The following is a 19,612-nucleotide window of genomic DNA, read 5'->3' as shown; positions in this document are numbered from 1 at the left end:
CACATCTGTGAGACACTTACTTCCAGGGGCTGGAAAGGGTAGGGTGGCCCGTGACCACCAGGCATGTGGGCAACAGCTCCGCCTCTGCCTGCCAGCCAGGTGGCCCCGTCAGTGTGGCCACCACTCAACCTCAGCCCTTCCTCAGCTTCCTGCAGGCTTGTCAACCTCCAAGTCAGATTCGGTGCATCTTCTCAGCTCCTGCCAAGAATCTTCTCTCTGACTCTGCTCCAGTTCCCTATTGCTGCTTAAAACTACACCAAAACTTAGACATTGCAAACAGAGATTTGTTATTATACCTACCATTCCACGAGAAGTTCCAAGGGCAGTGGTTGGGCTCATCTACACTCCAGGTGGCCTGGCCCCTTCGCTGAGGTGGGACTAAGATGTGTGGGGACTGACTGGGTGCCTTTTCCACACAGAAAGGTTGGGCCTCCTCACAGCATGGCCGCCTCTGGCAGTCAGGCTTCTGAAGAGGCTGTGGGTAGCATACTAACTTCCTAGGGCTGCCAAGCAAAATACCACCAACAAGGTGGCTTGAGAGAAATTTGCTATCTCCTGTTCAGAATGCCAGAAGCCAAAAGGGAGACGTTGGCAGGCCCATGTTCCCTCTGGAGGCTCCAGGGAAGGAGTCATTCCAGGCCTGCCTGCCTTATGGCAGCCATCTCCCTTGGTCTCTTGACACCCTCTTCCCTCCCTGTATGGCTGTCTCTGCGTCCAAATTGCCCCTTTTGATAAGGGCACTAGCCATAGTGGATTGGAGATCACCCTAATAACTCCATTTTAACTTGATTATGTCTGCAAAGACCTTATTTTGAAATACAGTCCAGGACATGGGACACTGTGGTCACCCGCAGGGCTCACTGGACATCCAGGACATGGGGACACTGTGGTCACCCACAGGGCTCACTGGACATCCAGGACACGGGGACACTGTGGTCACCCGCAGGGCTCACTGGACGTCCAGGAGGGTCTCTCCATCTCCAGGCACTTAGTCCCCATACAGAGTCCCCTCACCATACATCCCGTCATTCTAGGGTTAGGACCCGGATATCCTGGGGTTGAGGCGCAGTTTTCAGCCTCCCACACCCGAGTCCTGGGCAGAGGTGCAGAGACGCAGCCTCCAGATGGGGTCTGTCTGCATGCTTCTGTCTGTCTCTCCCTAGCTTGGATGAATGGCTTTGTGGAGGACTTTCTATCCTCAGCCTTTGTCCCAGGCTTTGATATAGAGGGAAGGCTCTTGGAGGTGCAGATGAAAGGGTTCAAGAGAAAGCCTGGGTTTGGGATGCAGAGGGTGGGGCTGGGGGCAGGAGAGAGAAAGAGATCTAACAGACAGAATCCAGCGGCTGCTGAAAAGCCCTGTCTCACCTGGTCCACTCCAGGGAGCAGAGAAGTCTTGCCCCTCGTGCAGCCCCAGGAAGATGGAGTGAGCACAAATCCCCACAAGAAGGAAAATGGAAAGGTTACGCCGGGAGCTGTCAGTAAAACAAATCCCGGGAGTCCCACAGCCTCTCTAAATGTTTTGATAGCAGAATTTGATGGATTGTAAATCAGAGTAGGCCCATCTTAAACATTTGATAGTGCCTTATTTATGTGTGTGACACATAAAACCAAAATGATTACTGCTTCCCTCTGGCCCCATAAGCTTTTCCCCTGTGCAGAAACATGTTGCTCTTCCCAGCCCTGGCTTCCAGGGCTGTGGCCTTGTAGGTGCTGGGCTCGCTTGTGGCAGTGGCTACTGGATTCTTCCCACACAGAGAAAGGGGGCTTTGCCTTGGGAAAGATGATCACATCAGGAATTCACTGTTTCAGAATGTGTCTTAATCTTTAGTCTTGTTGCTTTTTGAAAAAACAAGATGGTTGCTAGAGAAAGAGTAAAGGTGTTAAGTGTGATAGATTTGTGATTTGAAATGCAGGCAGACACACACACACAAAGATAAGTTCCTTTGATTGTAGCATCTTCACCTTCCTTGGCTGTCTGCAAGGGATGCAAGTTAGCCTTGCCCATGTCATGCCCTAGCACACTCATGTCTGCTTTATCAAGTGGAGCTACTTTCACTCCTCTTACTACAATAAATTCTCATTTATTATTTGCAAGTGCCTAGTGTTTTAAGGGGTATTTTCATGCATGATGTCATTCAGTTCTAACAATCCTATGAGGATTGTTTGTAGACAAAGAAACCCAGTCTACAAGAGGTGAAATGGGTTACCAACATCCTACATCTGGTAAGTGCCAGACAGAGCCACAGTTCAAACCCAGGTATGCTTTGGTTCCAAAGCTTGTGGGCTACCCACGCTATTTAACTGGCTTCTCAGGGGTCAGGCTAACCCCCAACACCCTGATCCACTGTGACCCTGGACAGACGGTCACCTAGTGGACCCCTCTCACAAGGGTACCCACTTGTCCTGGGCAGACAGGCACCCACGTCCTGTAATGAGGGGAAGAGCAGGCTTCTGGAGGATAGCGGAGAAAGACATGTCATTCATGGTAGCCTCAAAAAGTAGAATAAAATATCTAGGAATCAACCTAACCAAGTAGGTGAAAGACCTCTATAATGAAAATTACAGAACACTGAAGAAAGAAATTGAAGACACTAGAAGATGGAAGCACCTCCCATATTCATGGATCAGCAAAATTAGTATCATTAAAATGGGCACAATTACCAAAAGAACTATAGAGTCAATGCAATCTCCATCAAAATACCAATAACATTCTTCACAGAACTAGAAAAAAGCAATCCTAAAATTTATATGGAAACATAAAATACCCAGAATAGCCAAAGCAATCCAAAGCAAAAAGAACAAGGTAGGAGGCATCACAATACCTGATTTCAGATTACATTACAAAGCCATGGAAACAAAACCAGCATGGTACTGGCACGAAAATAGATGCATAAACTAAAGCACACCAAAACAAACCCATGCAACTACAGCCATCTGAGGGTGGCTTCTCTGAGTTGAAACTAGAACCTCTATATAGCCCAGCTAGCCCACTCTTTGGTATACACTCAAGGGAATTAACATCAGCATCCTGCAGGGACCTGCACACCTGTGTTCCTCACAGGAGCCTGGATATGGCGCCAGTCTAGGTGGCTGGGTAAAGAAAATGTGGTGCCTATCCAGTGAGTGTTATTGGGCTGTACGGAAAATGAAATCCTGTCATCTGTAGGGAGACTGTCATGTAAAGTGAAATAAGCCGACTCAGAAAGTCTTATCTTCCCTGTTACATGGAGCTGGAGAGTTACAAAGATGACATGAAGGTAGGAGGGGTCTGTTTCGGATGAGGGAAGGGAATGGGGTAGAAGGACGGGTGTGTACGGGTGGTTAAGGAGAGGGTGGCGAAGATCAAAACACGTGCATGCGCAAAAATGCTGCACTGAAACGCAGTATTTTGTAGAAATTCAAAGGCACTAATAAAAATACTTTTTTAAAAAAAGAATGAGATTTAGCTCAGTGGTGCCGCCACCCGCCTCGAAAGCGCAAGGTCCTATGTTCAATCCCCAGTAACAAAAAAATAAAAATAAAAAATTGTTTATAAAATAAAAAGAATGCGATTCTGGGTCCTCTTGCAATGCGGTGTTCTGTCCCTTCCAGAGCCCCTTCCTGACCATGGCCAGCTCCGTGCCCCCGAGGGTGCCAGGCCCTGCTCACCCGGCCTAGCTGCTGCTCAGCGCACATCTTCGGCCAGGGTCCTTACTGAGACACCTCAGCACCTTCACCAGCAAACGGGTGCTTCAGATCTGGTTTTTATCTGTCTTACGGAAACTGTTGGGGATTAAAGTTTCTCCTGATGTTGGTCTTTGACATGTAAATGGCTTTCCCTCACTCTCTTTGGAGGCATCTGGGGCTCTCCACATGTCTCATGCTTGTCCATTCCTGAGTTGTCCTAAGCAGGGATGAGAAAAGCATTTTTCCATTATAAAACCCTTGGGGGGTTTTGTTGGGGTGCTGCTAAATGAAACGTTGTACTTTTCTATGAGGCTTTTCAGCACTTTGCAAAAGGATGGCTTAGGGGAGAAGAGGAATTTTTTCAGTACTGGGGATTGAACACACCCCTCACGCTGAGCTACCTCCCGGCCCTGCTTATTTTGAGACCGGATCTTGCTAAATTGCCCAGGTTGGACTCAAACTTGCCACCCTCCTGCCTTAGCCTGCCAGAATGCTGGGATTACGGGTGTGAGCCGCCACACCTAGCAGAGATTTTTAAAATGCTAACAGAAGAATTTGAAAATTAACTTGCAGCAAATGCAGAAGGTGTTGAGCAGTCCAGCTGGCGTGGAGGGAGGCTCGCTATCCAGGCCGGGCCACTCTTCCTGGCATGCAGGTCTTGGCACACATCCCCTTCTCAGAGCAGCTCACTGCCTCTCGCTGAAAGTCGGCTGCCCCCGGGTCCTGTCACTTTCACAGTGCACAGCAGGAGGCCTCTGTGTGGGTGTCTTTCACTTGCCCTGTGTTTACCCCTTCCAGAGAGTGGGCTCCTTGAGGGCAGGGCTCCTCAGTCTTGTCACCAGACGCTGATACACAGCAGGCACCAAGGGATGTGCAAACAGGGTGTGGGGGCGCACACCAGCAAGCCTAGCACTCTGGGTTGCCGAGGCAGGAAGATCGAAAGTTTGAGTCCAGCCCGGGGAATTCAGCAACTTAGCAAGACTTTGTCTCAAAGTAAAAACTGGGCTGGAGATGTAGCTCAGTGTGAAGGCCCTGAGTTCAATCCCCAATACAGAAGAAGAAAAAAGAATAAACAAATACATAAAGCAGGTGTGTTCTCTTTCCCAAGGTTCGTTTCTGTTTCTAAAATGACCACTTCCGCCTGTACCCCTTCCGGGCCCAGGAATGCTCCAGGGAGGAGCTCGGTGGCCTGGCCCCTCCCGCCTTGCCGCACCCGCAGGGGGCCGTGGAGACAGGGTAAGGCGATGGGGCACAGAGGAATGCACCTTCCGTTAGACCAGCCATTGTGATGGCCGAGTGGGAAAAACTCTGTGGCTGAAAACAAAGCACCGAGGCCTGGGAGTAACAGTTTTAGATTAGCAAGGACTCAAGCATAGCCCTGTGAAAAGCCACAGGGCCGCATTCCTGAGTCTTCCTAAGCTAAGCGCGCGCGGCAGGGTGGGCGAGGCTGGCACAGCCTCCTCAGAGAGAGTGGTGGCGCTGAAGGGGGCCTGCGTGTTGGGGCATTTTCAGGTGCTGGACAGAAGGCCATGAGACCATGTGGAAGGCGCAGACGTGGTGGAGAGGTCTGCAGGGTGGGCTTGGACGCAGAAGGGCAGAGGGACTGCCCAGCCTGGCTCTGGCCTCCAGCTCCGCTCCCCGAGTGCTCCTGTCAACCCCAGCAGCAGGCCTCAAGTTTCAGGGTGGTTACAGCCTAAATCCCAGTGGCCCCTCTGGTTCCGCCTGCTGGGGCCTGGCAATCCTCACATCCAGGCCCGAGGACACGGTTCCGACGTCAGGACAGGGTCGCCTGCTCTGCACTGGCTCCCATGCACAACATCGGGTCCAGGGGCCTCAGAGGCTGCACCTGGCCAAAGGAGGAGGCCAGCAAGCGCCTGGCTCAGATGTGGCCAAAGCCCGGAGGCCAGCAACCAAGTGGGGAAAAGGAGCAGAGCAGGAGGGCCAGAGCCCACACCCTGAGGGAAGTGGGGCGGGAGGAGACCAGGGTTCCAGCCAGGACTGCGCTGACTCGATGCCTGTATCTGAGATCAGGACAAACCTGGCCCTAGACATGTTAAACTGAGGTGCACATGAGACCCTCACCCCCAGCCGTGTCATAGGATCCCTTGGGAGACTGAAGGGCACCTCCCCCAGACACCCCTGCTCCGAGCAGAGGTGCGGACACCGCCCTCCTTGTGGTGGCAGTGCCTCCCACACTGTTCCCTGGCTTTCCCCAGTCACCCTGGCATCGGTTCGGTGGAAAGTGGCCACCACCCCGTGTGCTGTCCCGTGATCCACTCCGCTCCATCCCACCTTCCTGAGGGCAGCCGGCCTCTGGGAAGAAAGCAGGGGCTCTGGAGAGGGGAGCGGGGCTCAGGAGTGAGTTTGGCGGGTGTCCATAGAGGGGCTGAGAGCACCCCAGGAGGGTGAGGGGGGATGAAAGGGGCAGGGAGCCGTGTCTGTGGGGACAGGAAACGGAGGGGAAGCAAAGACAGAGAGCAGGAAGTGGCCAAGGGAGCCCAGCCCAGAGCGGGAGAGGACAGGCTTCTGAGGGCGGCAGTTTGCCCCACGGGGTCAGCAGGGTGGATATTTTCAGCTGCTCAAGAGAAAAATGTGGACAGAGCTGGGAGGCAGAACCCGAGGGGCGACGCGCAGTAAGTGACGCGACGGTCAGTGGCCAGCACAGGTGACCTCGGAGAAGTTGCACGGTGAAGTCAAAACAGACGGGTGCCTGTGCCATGCCCGGAGCCACAGCTATCCTGCCTCACTTACCCGGAGCAGCTGGCCCTCCTTTCTCTTTAAAACTGTGTTGTTTGAACAGCTAAGCCACTCAAAAAGTTAAACACGGGTAGCAGGAAACTGGAAGCAGCTCGTTAATGCACTGCTGCGCCCCGCTGCCAGCCCCACTGCGGTGGGCGCTGCTGTGGTCCAGACATTGGCGGCCTCGTGGCCGGGGACCAGGCCCTGGGCTCTGTTCCCTTCCGAGGCCACTGTTGCTGCGCTGCCTCCCGTTTCTGCACCGCCCGTCCCTGCCCCCGGAGCACTGGGCTCCCGCCCTGCGGCCAGCGTCCATCTCGCTGGGCCGGTGGTGTCTGCCCGCCCAGCTCAGTACCGAGGCCGGAGCGGCCCGGGCGCTGCGCCTGCCGCCCCCTCTGGGCCGGGCCTGGGGTCGGGTCTGTGCCATTGTGGACGAAGTGTGGGGCCACACTGCAGGCCCAGCCTCAAAATGCAAATTTAGGTTGAAGGCAGGACGGGGAGAAGTCACGAAACGCAGGAATCACCCAAGGACCCCAGTGACCTTTCCTGAATCGAGTCCCGGCACAGGGAGGGGAGCGGCAAGGAGCGGAGCCGGAGCCGGAGCTGGCAGAACCCAGAATCCCCGCCTGCCAGCCCCACACCCAGCCGCCTGGCCGCTCACACCTGCCTCCGATTCCTCCGGGCCAGGCCTGCGGCCCTGTGACTTACCCGCAACGCGACGCTGGCTCCCTCCCTCACGAGAGGCACCCTGGATGAACTTGCGCTGAGTCCGCACAGCTGGGGAGACCCCCCCCCAACCCTAACCCCGCTGAGCGCCCTTCTGGCTTTGCTGTCCTGACAACACGCTTCCTTCCTGACAGCCCAGTGGGACGCTCTGAGGGGGTGGCTTCCCTGAACTCCCCCACCCCGGGCAGAGGCCAAGACCCCAGCTACGGGCCACGGCCCAGACATCTCCCGGGGCTCAGAGTCCAGGCTGGGATCAGCCCGCTGGGGTCCTGTGGTTTGACCCATTTTTCCTTCCCTGGGGCACTGCAGGCGCTTGGAGGGAAGGCTCGGGAAACGTGCCCTTCCTGTGGCTGCCTGGACAGGGCGACGGAGCCGGGAGTGTGGCCCAGCTGTGGCAGCTCAGCGTCCTCTCCTCGGGCGGAAGCTGTGCTCTGCTCCAGACCTGCTGATCACACTCCGCACTTAGCAAGGTCCCCAGGGGCTGTCTGAGCGCCGGGTTTGCATCCAGCTAGGTGGCTCTGGCCAGGCTCCTTAACCGCTCTGAGCCTCCAGGTCCACTGGGGCTTTGGGAAGCAAGACCTGGCACTCGCAGATACCAAGCCGAGAGGTGGCCTTTGTGTCTGGGGAAGGGGTGTGGCCGCATTTAAACCCGGAAGTGAGTGGGAGAAAGCTCCAGATGAGAAGTGCAGCGCTGTCCTCAGCAACCTAAGCAGGCTCCACACCCCTGCCCTTGACGTGAAGTGGAGCCTCCTTACACAATGGGGCTGCAGGGGCCTTGCCCTCGTTGCCACCCTCTCTTCTGCCATCCCGACCCAGCCTGTCCCGGAGACTCGGCTGCTCAGCTCCCAGCCTGGCCTGTGAGGGCCGTCCCAGCAGAGCCCGACCTGATGCAGCCTCCTCGCCTGTCCTGCCCTCACCTCAGCCCTGCCGCCCTGTCCCACCTGCTGCTCCCTCAGCTGGGAATGCAGTGGTCCGAGGCAGGGTCTCCCTGCGCCCCTCCCTCCAGGTGCCTGCTGAGCCCGGATGGAGCTTAGGCAAGTCCTCTGCCTCAGCAGAACCACTTCCCTCTCCGGTCTCCATTCTTTCTTTGGTTTGTGAATCCAGTTTATCTATCACTTGAATCCACATATTCATTTTTAGTTACTTTTATTGGTACACTTTTGATATACGTAATGATCACATCCATCACAGGGATTTGTTCCTGTACATGTTATAGCTTCATTCTTCTTTTTTCCCCATTTCCTTTTCAGTCCTTCTTCCCCTTTCCATCTACAAAACTTCGTTTCTATTGTTTCCCTCCCATTCTTTTTACATTTTTTGTCCTCATTCCCTCTCTTCCCCTCCCCCACCTTGTTCTCCTTCCCATTTGAACATTTTCTTCCTACTTCCCAATATCTATCATTCATTTTGGTCTTTATTTACCCTTTGGGTTTCTTACACAAGAGAAACAATGCAATATTTAACCATGTGTGTCTGATTTATTTCACTTAAAGGTATGGTCTCAAGGTGCATCCATTTACCTAAAAATGTCTTGACTTTATCCTTCTTTATGGCAGAGTAATACTCCATTGCATTTAAAAAACACATTATCTTTATCCAGTCTCCAGTTGATGGGCATTTGGGCTGTTTCCAAGATTTAGCTTTTACCAACTGTGCTGCTATAAACACGGCTGTGCGGATGATGCTTTTAAATCTTTCGGGAAGATACCTAGAAGGGGGACAGCTGGGTCAAATGAAACCTCTGGTTTTAATTTTTTGAGGAATCTCCACATTGATTTCCACAGTGGTTGCACCAGTCTACACTCCCACCAGCAGTGGAGCAGGTTTCCTCTTTCCCCACAGCCCCACCAGCATTTGTTATTGGTTGATTTCTTGATGATAACCATTAACTCTGGAGTGAGGTGGAATCTCAGCATTGTTCTAATTTGCATCTCTCGAATGACCAGTGATGTTGAACATGCTTTCATATATTTATTTGCCATTTGTACTTCTTCATCTGAGAAGTGTGTGTTCACTTCAGATGACCATTTTTGGATTGGGTCGTTAGGTGGAGTCTGATTTTTCTGAGTTCTTTATATATTCTAGATATTAGTCCTTTGTCAGAGGAACAGCTGGCAAATATTTTTCCCATACTGTGGGTTGTCTTTTTGATCTGTTGGTGCCTTCTTTTGCTTTTTAATATGATGTGATCCTAGTTGTTGAGTCTTTGTAATATTCCCTGTGCCATTGGGGTTTTGTTCATAATGTCTTTGGTTTCAGGAACCCTACCTATCCTGCCTTCCAGCAGAGTAAGCATTTCTGTTTTGGGTTTTTTTTGTTGGTGGTGGGGTTTTTTTTATATTTGTTTTTTTGGTACCAGGGATCAAACTCGGGTCCTTGCGCTTGTGCAGCAGGCAGCTAAACCACTGAGCTAAATCACCCTGGCCCAAGTGTTTCTGTTTTAATATTTAGGTCTTTGATCTATTTCAATTTTAGGGTGCATGGTGAGAGATGTGGGTCTAGGTTTAATCACTGACATATAGAAAGCTAAGCACACTCCGCCACCTCATCTTTGACAAACGGGCTAAACACCTTTACTGAAAGAAAGATAGCCTCTTTAATAAATGGTGCTGGGAAAACTGGGTATTTTGATAGTGGTTGTGTTGAATCTGTATAAGAGTTTTGGAAGTATGGCCATTTTCACTATATTGGTTCTGCCTATCCAAGAGCAAGGGATGTCTTTCCATTTTCTGATACCTTCTATGACCTCCTTTTTCAGGGTACTGTAGTTTTCAATGTAGAGGTTTTTTACTTCCTTTGTTAGATTGATTCCTGAGTATTTCATTTTTCTTGATGCTATTGTGAAGGTGTTGTTTCCCTAATTTCTCTCAGTGAGCTTGGCATTTGTGTACAGGGAGGCTATTGGTTTTTGACTGTTAACTTTGTAGCCCACTTGGTCTTGGTTCTTTTGTCAGCAGACTGTGGCTAATTGCAGACTTGTCAAGAGAGTATGGAGAAGTGCCACCAACAGCAGAAGCCGCTGCTGGATTCCTAAGAGGAGGAATATTGCCTCCCCTTTGACCTCGTATCCACCCTGCTCCCAGCCTGCCCTGAAAAATGAATACCGGCTGCCCTGTGCTTCATGAACTCTCAGCGCTACACCATCCCGAGGCTCCACTGTCCCCCCTCACAGAGGGGAGGCCCCAACTGCTGCACCTGGAGGTGCAGCCACCCCCACTCCGCTCCTCTTCACTCTTCCCTGCTTGGTGCTTCTCCAGAGCACGTGCTACAAGTGACTTCTGTCCATCTGTCCACTGCCAGGTCCTCGGTGCCAGCTCTGCATCTGCCAGTGTGATTTCCCCTTTTTATTCTGCATTCCGAAATTTTGTCATTTCTCATGCCTGGTGGGGTTTCTTTCAGGGACACAGGAAATGTCACAGTGGGTAAAACGGAAACTGAGTCAATGACGGCAACATACAGAGGAGGCAAGAGTGTCTTAGGGGCTGCGACTACTTTCTGGGTAATTCGTCCCTGCCTTGCTCCTGGTAAGCCTCAGAGCTGAGACCTCCCAACCGGAAGGGCAGCACCAGGAAGGGTCCTCGTGAAGGAAACTCCTCCTGCTCCTCCCCTGGGCAGCAGGAGCTGGAACTCCAGTGTGCTTAGCTCCAGCTTGCTCAGGCAACGTGAGGACAGAGCCCCCACACCCAGCTGATCCCGTGCACTGAGTTGGGGCGGCTGTGCCCGTGTCAGGCCACACCTGCTGGGAAGCTGGCTGGGCATGAGCCCCACCACTCGCAGCTGGCCTTTTAGGGCACTTGACACCCAGTTGGAAACGATCTGTTGGAACTTAGCTCTACCATTCGTTTCATTTGTTCATTCGTTCACTTGTTTTTGCCAGCTTTGACCAGTGCATATCAGAACCTGAAAACTTCTCAAGCACCTGCAGCACCATGCTGGTGCCAGGCCTGATGCTGCTGATGGCTCATGGGCCTCCCAGGAGGCAGGTGCTAGCACGCTCTGCACTGCAGGCACCTAGCCCTTGTCGCGCCAGTCTGTGCTCTAACAGCAAGGTTTCTTGACATTCTACCAGTGAGACTCTGAGACATGGATTCTTCGGAGGCTCCATGCTTTCTGAGCCCTCTCTGGTTTCCTTCTTTCCCTCCTCTAATCCACCTGTTTGGATGCCAAGATACTCTCTGGTTTGAACCATAGTTTTCGGAACCCAGAGAGGCTCCCAGGCAATTTGACCTCATCTCTTTGGCCAATGTGTCAACAGATTTGAAGCATTCCCGATATGAGAAGTTCCTGTAAGAAAGGTTTTATCTCTCCAGCATCCATTCCTGCAGGAGCAGAGTCCTTTCAAATGCTCCAGACCCCTTGGCCAGTAGGTGCGTATTTAGCCACATCCTGCTGCAGCAGTAGTAGCTCATACAGAACCTTAGGGTCTTCCCCCTTACAGCACTCCTCTGCTCACATAATCGCACACACCTCTAAGCATTCAAAAGGGATTTTTACTGTACGTCACCATGCTCTGTGAGCTGCACCCCACCTGTAGGTAACTCCAGGTGGAGACACTGCTATGAGAAGCAGTGTGTGTGTCCTGTGGGCCATCTCTGTCTGAGCTCTGGAGAAGCTGCTGTGAAAGCTTCCTTCCCTGCAGAGTTCCTATTCTAGCTCAGCATTGTCCACCAGAGCTTCCTACAAAGATGAAGATGTCTCACTCTGCTCAGTGTAATAGTGCCTCGCACATTTGGCTATTGAGCATCAGAAACGTGGCTAGCGTGACCAAGAACCTGTATCTGTGATTTCATTTTAATTCATTTAAACTCAAACCCACATGTGGCTGGCGGGTGCCACAGTGGGCAGCACAGCTCGGGGCGGGGCGGGGGGGGGACAAGGAGTAAAGAAGTGAAGAGATGTCCCCTCCTCCTTTAGACACAAACAGATATCAGAATGTTAGCTATGAACATGCTCTGGGAAAAGCAAAACAGAGGAGGAGCTAGAGAATGGCCGGGCCAATGTCCTTGCAGAAGGGCAGTGGTTGGGACAGGCCTGCCTGGGAGGAGCTCTGCTGGAATGTGCTGGCTGAGGCCTGTGATGAAAGCAGTGCTGGCAGCAGCTGGAGGACAGGAGCAAAGGAGAGAGAGTACAGGGGCCAGGACGCCAGGCATGTGGGCTGCTAGGAGGGATGGACTTGCCCTGGTGGGCTCCATGCATGAATGGCACGCGGACCAGTCTCATCAGAAAACATCTCTCCATGGCTCCGAGAGAAGAGACCAGAGGCCCATGGGCAGCCATGGTAGGAAACAGGCAGGAGTTTATGGGGGCCTGGACAAGGAGCTGGGGTGGCAGCAGTGCGGAGGGGTCCAACGCTGGCTTCGTCTGAGGGAAGAGTCAGCGGGATTGCCGATGGGCCGCCTCAGTGGGTTCTGCATTTCAGGGGCTTTGGGCTGGGGGATAGTGGTGGAGCAGCTGATGGAGAGGAGCTGGGGACAGAGTGCTGGAGAAGGGAATGGAGAGTATCCGTTCATGGGGAGATGGAAGCGGGAGTCAGATGCGGGTGGCTGCACCAAACACCAAGACAGTGGCCCTCTGCTCCGCTTTTCCTATGTCCTCCTCCTCCACTGCATCCCACTGCTGACTGACTGGCCCAGCCTGAGAACGCCAGCACTTCGGTCCTAGAGGGGCCAGCTCTGGGCCTAATGCAAGGAATGCTCTCTGGCTGCACTCAGATTGTCACCTGAGCCCCTGAGCAGGTACAGGTGGGCCCAGGGTCCCACCGAGCTGCTCAAGAAAGTCAGTTCTGCCTCTGAGTCCTCCTCAGTGGACTCAGACCCAGGCAGGTGGGAGATGGCATGTCATGTCCTCCGCTCCCTTTCAGGAATGTCAGGTATCCTTGACTCAAAACACCTCCCTCCTCCTTTGGCCACAAAGTGAAAAGCCCTTGCATCTCCAGCCACCCCGCCTGTCAGCTCCCTGCTCAGCTCTGTTAACACCCCCAGGCTTTGCTGCTTTTCTCTAACTGCTTTCAAGATTCTGTTCCCATGTTGGATTTCTGACATTTTAATTATTACGTGGCATGGAGTGTTTTGTTTTGTTTTGTTTTCCTCATCATGGCTCTTTGGGACTCTATGTGCCTCCCTGATATGTATGTTAAATTCTTTCTCCATGTCTGGAAGTTTTCTGGAAACAGATTTGTTTTACGCCCTTTTTGCTATCTTCTGATTTTTCATTTAATACAATTATTCCTATATTAGTCTTCTTTGAGTCCTCTAAAAACTGTTGGATGGTCTTCATGTTCTCTTGTTGTTTTTCATTAATTGATCACTAACTTGCCTTCTAGAATGCACACTGCCCTCACATTGGTTGTTTCTGACTTTCCCTGAAGTTTTTAATCTCTTGGGCTTCTGTTTGGAACTGGGGTTTTGGACTCTCACTCTTCTCTATGCTGGGTATTCGTGCTTTGCATCTCTTTCTTCCGCTCCACTGACTGTTCATTGGTGTCTTCTCTAGACTCCCTGATCATTTCCTACATTAGGCTCGTTCTCTGTTTAATTCTGTCTTCTTTGAAACCACCAAGCACCTTATTGAACTGTCACGTTACCTCCACTGATACACCCTGCCAGATATCTCTGCTGTGACATGATTCCTTCCCCCTCAGTGCTCCCTGGATCAGCTTTGGGGAACTAGAAGTTTCTGGAGAAATTTCGTTGACTTGTTTTCTCATGTTTCTATTTATTTGTTTTCTGTGCTGGGGTTTGCAGCTCCCTTGGCCCAGTGCCAGGCTCTCCAGGCCTGAGCCTCAGCATTGTTCACGATCCCCACAGTCCAGATATTGGCATTCAGAGAAAACCAACTGACAGCACCAGTCACGTCCCCTTGGATATAGCACTGAAGTCAGTGACAGCAGTGGGGCCAAATATGACCGGGACCCTGGCAAACCCTAAGAACCACTCATGAACCACACTTAGCCGGAGCAAAGAGATCTGTGGTTTTTGTGAAGACTCAGGCAGCTCAGATAGTGACCTACAGTAAATCAGACCGCTAGTTCCTGCTGGATGTAGGCAGTGGTGTAAAAGCTGAAGCGGACCACTGGACTAAATTCCATCTCCTTTAGATGCAGCCCCTCTGAAGGTCACACCCACCAGACTGGCCTCACACCACAAAATCCAGGCCCTGTGATCTTCCTGGCCTGACCTTGGACTTCTCAGGGCATCTCGGGAGTTTTCTGTCAGCTCTCACTCTCTCCCAGCCTGTTCCCAAGGGAGTCTCTCTGTGCAAGGGGCGCACTGCAGCCCTAGAACAAAACTCTCCCCTCCCTTGGCGTCTCGTCTGCAGTAAGGACAGTCTCGATTGTCGCCTTTGCTGGCCTGTGAGGTGAGACCCTGGTATCCTCAGCCAGGCAAGTGGGGTCTTTCTCCTCACCCACAGGATGCTCCAGGCTCCTTGGGGTTGGGGGCTCCCAAGTTAACATTTGTCTAATGCAATTCCAATCAAAATCCTAATAGGATTTTATTTTGCAGTCGATTCTGATTTATGAGAACAAAGATCAAAAGAACCAAGAAGTGTTTCACAAAAGAAGAGTAATAAGGAGGAACTCACTCTACCAGATACTAAAATGTACTCTAATATTCAAAAAAATTTAAAAGTGGGGTTTAAGTACAAAACTCAGCAGCTAGGTCAGGTGCACAGATTAGGTGACCCAGAAACAACCCTGGCAGATATAAAACCTTACTGTATGATCCAGGTGCTTTCTTACAAATTAGTGAGAAAAGAAAAAGTAATGTAATACATGCTGCGGAAACAGTGGGAAACTCAAGAAAATGGTTAGCATTGTGTCTCTCAGCTGGGCCCAAGGTGAACTCAATCTAAATGTAAAAAAATGAAGCTGAAACACATGTAAGAAAACATAGGTTAACATGTCTCAGCTCTAGAGACAGAGAATCCATTTCCAAATATGAATGAAGGAAACCACAAGAGAAAAATGATAAAATCGCTATCTAAACATTGAATTTCTACATATTAAACATATAAAGATGCCCTATGGAAAACTAAAGGTAAATGATAAACTGGAAAAGCTTTGCAACAAATATAGTAAAGTATTAGTATTCTTCAGGTAGAAAGAACACTCACAAATTAGTAATGAAACCACTGAACACCACAATCTAAAAAGAGTACAAGCAGGCAAGTCAAAAAGAAGTAAGTGGCAGGTACATCTTCAAAAACAATCCAGCTTTACCAACAAGCAGGAAAAGCGTATTAGACAGCTTCCCTCTACCTAACTGGCAATGCTTGTCTGCTTGCTTGTTTTCTTTTGTTTTCCCACAGCACTGGGCACTGAACCCTGGAAGCAGTGATCTACATTCCCATCCTTTTATTTTTTTATTTTGAGACAGAGTCTCCCTAAGTTGTCCGGGGTGCCCTCGAATATGTGACCCTCCTGCCTAGCCAGGTGTGTGCCGTCACCCCTGACTCTGGGAAGCCTTTTCAAAGGTAATAGTTCATGGAAGCTGGGCATGAAGCCAAGCCCTCTTTCATGCTGCCAGAGAAAGGGCCAGTTGAGACCAAAATGCGGTCCTATCCGACAGGAGGACCATTTCCAGGCCTTTGTCCAAGGGCTTCAGAAATGAGGACTAAGAGTGCTCACTGCAGTTTTGTTGACAAGAGCCAAAAATTGGAAATAAACATCCAACAAAAGTTGAATGGCTGAATATATTATGTATGGCATCCTTACAATGTAATAACATGCTACCATTTTCTAAATCATCATTTTGCTCAATATTTATAGAAACAGGGCGCTGTTAAATAAAATGAAACTACAAAATTTGGAGTGATTGTTTTTATTCTCCTTTGCACTTTCCTGTATTTACTGGATTTCCGATAGTGGTTTTGCTTTTATGGTCAGCAGCACCATGTTCATGTTCCCTTCCAATGCCAGTAGAACCCCACTTGCTGGCCCCGGGTAAGCACTTGTCTCACTTCTGATGCGCCACAAGCAAAAGCCAGCCTGCAAGCCTGGCAGCACCATCCGTCAGCCACACCCCCTTCGCTGTCCCACTCCCCCTGGAAGATCCCAGAGCCTGTGTTCCCTTTCTGTATCTCTGTCTCAAAACATGAAGCAACGCCCCCTGCCATTCTTGCCTGCTGCCGCAGGCCCATTTCCACTTCCTTCCCAGGGGAGAAAAGGAAGGTGACCTTCGTGTTTGGAAGTACCCACTCACAGGCACCTGGGCCTAGAGAACTGTTTGATTTGGGTGCCCACTGGGATGGGTCATGGGAGCAGCTCAAAAAGAAATGCTTGTTTCTTCTGCACTGTGAAGAGGCACTGACTCTGTCTTTGTCCTTGTCCCACAGATATGACGCTACCCAGTGTGTTAGCAATTGGAACAGTTGTGATTTTCTGTGCTGAAATCATTTTGAAAATTCCAACCAGAGACTTGAGCATTCAAAGGAAGCCAAAGCCATTTGAGGGGGAATAAAGCCAAAAGTCTTTTATCCTGTCTCCTGGAAGAAGTTCACTACCCCCCTTCACTCCCCCTACAAATAAGCCATTGCACAGGCAGGCAGCATGGCAAGCAAACGAAAATCTACAACTCCATGCATGGTTCGGACATCACAAGTGATAGAACAAGATGTGCCAGAGGAGGGAGACAGGGCCAAAGAAAAAGGAATGGCCATGCCACAGTCCGACGTGGCCAAGGACAGTTGGGCAGCAGAACCGGAAAGCTCTTCCAAAGAAAATGAAGTGATAGAGGTGAAATCTATGGGGGAAAACCAGTCCAAAAAACTTCAAGGTGGCTATGAGTGCAAATACTGCCCCTACTCCACCCAAAACCTGAACGAGTTCACAGAACACGTGGACATGCAGCACCCCAATGTGATTCTCAACCCCCTCTACGTGTGTGCTGAATGTAACTTCACAACCAAAAAGTACGACTCTTTGTCTGACCACAACTCCAAGTTCCATCCTGGGGAGACCAACTTCAGGCTGAAGTTAATCAAGCGCAATAATCAAACCATCTTGGAGCAGGCCATTGAAGCCACCGACCACGTCGTATCCGTCACTAGCACTGGCCCCGGAAGTGGTGACAGCGATCCTGGGATCCCAGTGAGTAAAACCCCCATCATGAAGACAGGAAAACCGAAAACAGATGCCAAGAAGGTGCCCAAGAAGCCCGAGGAGACCATCCCCGAAAACTACGTGGAAGGGACTGCCCGCCTGGTGACAGACGCAGCTGAGATCCTCTCAAGACTCGGAGGCGTGGAGCTCCTCCAAGACACATTAGGACACGTCATGCCTTCTGTACAGCTGCCACCAAATATCAACCTTGTCCCCAAGGTCCCTGTTCCACTGAACACTACCAAATACAACTCTGCCCTGGACACAAACGCCACCATGATCAACTCCTTCAACAAGTTCCCTTACCCGACCCAGGCTGAGTTGTCCTGGCTCACGGCAGCCTCCAAACACCCAGAGGAGCATATCCGAATCTGGTTCGCCACCCAGCGCTTAAAGCATGGCATCAGCTGGTCCCCAGAGGAGGTGGAGGAGGCCCGGAAGAAGATGTTCAATGGCACCATCCAGTCGGTACCATCGACAATCACTGTGCTGCCTGCCCAGCTGGCCCCGGCCAAAGTGCCACAGCCAGTCCTCCAGACAGCTCTGCCGTGCCAGATCCTTGGCCAGACCAGCCTGGTGCTGACGCAGGTGACAAGCGGGCCAACCACTGTCTCTTGCTCCCCCATCACGCTCGCTGTGGCTGGAGTGACCAGCCACGGCCAGAAGAGACCCTCAGTGACTCCCCAAGTTGCGCCTGAGCCCAAGCGTCCACATGTGGCCCAGGGGCCAGAGCCCCCACCCAGGGCAGCCAACCCACCCCCTGCCCCTGCCGGTGACCGAAAGAAGACCAAACTGCAGATTGCTCATCTCAAGGCCAGCTTTCTGCAGAGTCAGTTCCCCGACGATGCCGAGGTCTACCGACTCATCGAGGTGACTGGCCTGGCCAGGAGCGAGATCAAGAAGTGGTTCAGTGACCACAGGTACCGCTGTCAGAGGGGCATCGTCCACATCACCAGTGAATCCCTTGCCAAAGACCAGATGGCCATTGCGGCCTCCCGACATGGCCGCACATACCATGCATACCCAGACTTTGCCCCCCAGAAGTTCAAAGAGAAAACACAGGGTCAGATGAAACTCCTGGAAGACAGCTTTTTGAAAAGCTCTTTTCCTACCCAAGCAGAACTGGATCGGCTAAGGGTAGAGACTAAGCTGAGCAGGAGAGAGATCGACTCCTGGTTCTCAGAGAGGCGGAAGCTTCGGGATAGCATGGAACAGGCTGTCTTGGATTCCATGGGGTCTGGCAGAAAAGGCCCGGATGCGGCGGCCCCCAATGGTTCTCTGTCTCGACTCGAGCAGCTTACGGGTGCCCAGTTAGCCAGTTCTCTGCCCAGCACTTCACCAGCAATTGCACAGAGTCAAGAACAGGTTCATCTCCTGAGGAGCACATTCACCAGAACCCAGTGGCCAACTCCCCAGGAGTACGACCAGCTAGCGGCCAAGACAGGCCTGGTCCGAACTGAGATTGTGCGGTGGTTCAAGGAGAACAGATGCTTGCTAAAAACTGGAACCTTAAAGTGGGTGGAGCAGTACCAGCAACACCACATGGCAGACGACCACGGCTATGACTCTGCACCAAGGAAAGCAGTGAAACCAGCTGCCGAGAGCCCAAAGAACGGAAGTGAGGCAGTTCCACACTGTCCCAAGGGCTTCAGAGCTCTCTGCGAAGAGGACTTGGAGCAGCTGGGCCCCAGGGTGAAAGCAGGCAGTGAGCAAGCGAAAGAGTGTTCACCAGCCAAGCCCTCAGAGGGCACCTCAGACAGGTCGGAGGGCAGCAGCCGGGACGGCCAGGGCAGCGACGAGAACGAGGAGTCCGGCGTCGTGGACTTCGTGGAGGTGACCGTCGGGGAGGAGGATGCCACCTGGGACAGGTCAGAGGGCTGGAGTCAGACTGCAGCAGAGGGCGCAGTGGAGCCGGCTGCCTCCGACTGACAGCGGCCCGCCGAGGCTGGCCAGGCCTAGACAGGTAATTCCGCCCGCCCGCCCAGGCAGCGGGAGGAGGCCGGTTCCCCCTCTGCCGGCAGGGCTGACGCAGGTGGTGGTGAGCTGGCGTCCACTCGGGTGGTGCATCTTTCTTTTACTCGGTAAGAACCGTCCACGCATGTGGCCCTGGTCTCCATCCACACGGCCCAAAGGCGTCATGACGTGACGCGCCACTGAGCTTCCCCGCTCCTAGCATTTCAGATTCCAGATTTGCTCATCTTTTCGGATATTTGCGTATGCATAATGAGGTATCTTGGAGGCGAGACCCAAGTCTAAACACGAAATTCATTTATGTTTTACCTACAGTGTATACGCACAGCCTGAACTCGATTTTGCACGATATTTTTAATGATTTTGTGCATGAAACAAAGTTTCACAGTGTGGAATTGTCCATTTGTGGTTGAC

The 19,612-nt window shown here is 51.8% G+C and overlaps 1 protein-coding gene across 5 annotated transcripts in view; it reads left to right on the top strand.

Annotated features, from left to right (window-relative positions):
- Zhx2 (zinc fingers and homeoboxes 2) overlaps positions 1–19,612 on the top strand; it is a 157,772-nt gene that overhangs the window by 96,523 nt on the left and 41,637 nt on the right. For all 5 annotated transcript variants that reach the window (XR_015440222.1, XR_015440224.1, XR_015440223.1 and 2 more), the window contains exon 3: positions 16,462–19,190. Coding sequence is in view for 2 of the 5 variants with exons in the window: in XM_087184387.1 (XP_087040513.1) it covers positions 16,676–19,156 (2,481 nt within the window). In the remaining 3 variants the exon portion in view is untranslated. The remainder of the gene's footprint in view (positions 1–16,461; positions 19,191–19,612) is intronic.

This window comes from Heterocephalus glaber, unplaced genomic scaffold, assembly GCF_053883595.1.
Source record: "Heterocephalus glaber isolate CG9 unplaced genomic scaffold, H.glaber_assembly_v1.0 deba00000281, whole genome shotgun sequence".
Lineage (NCBI taxonomy): Eukaryota > Metazoa > Chordata > Mammalia > Rodentia > Bathyergidae > Heterocephalus > Heterocephalus glaber.
Note: the sequence above shows the minus strand (reverse complement) of the source record. Positions and strands in the feature narration are given on the sequence as shown.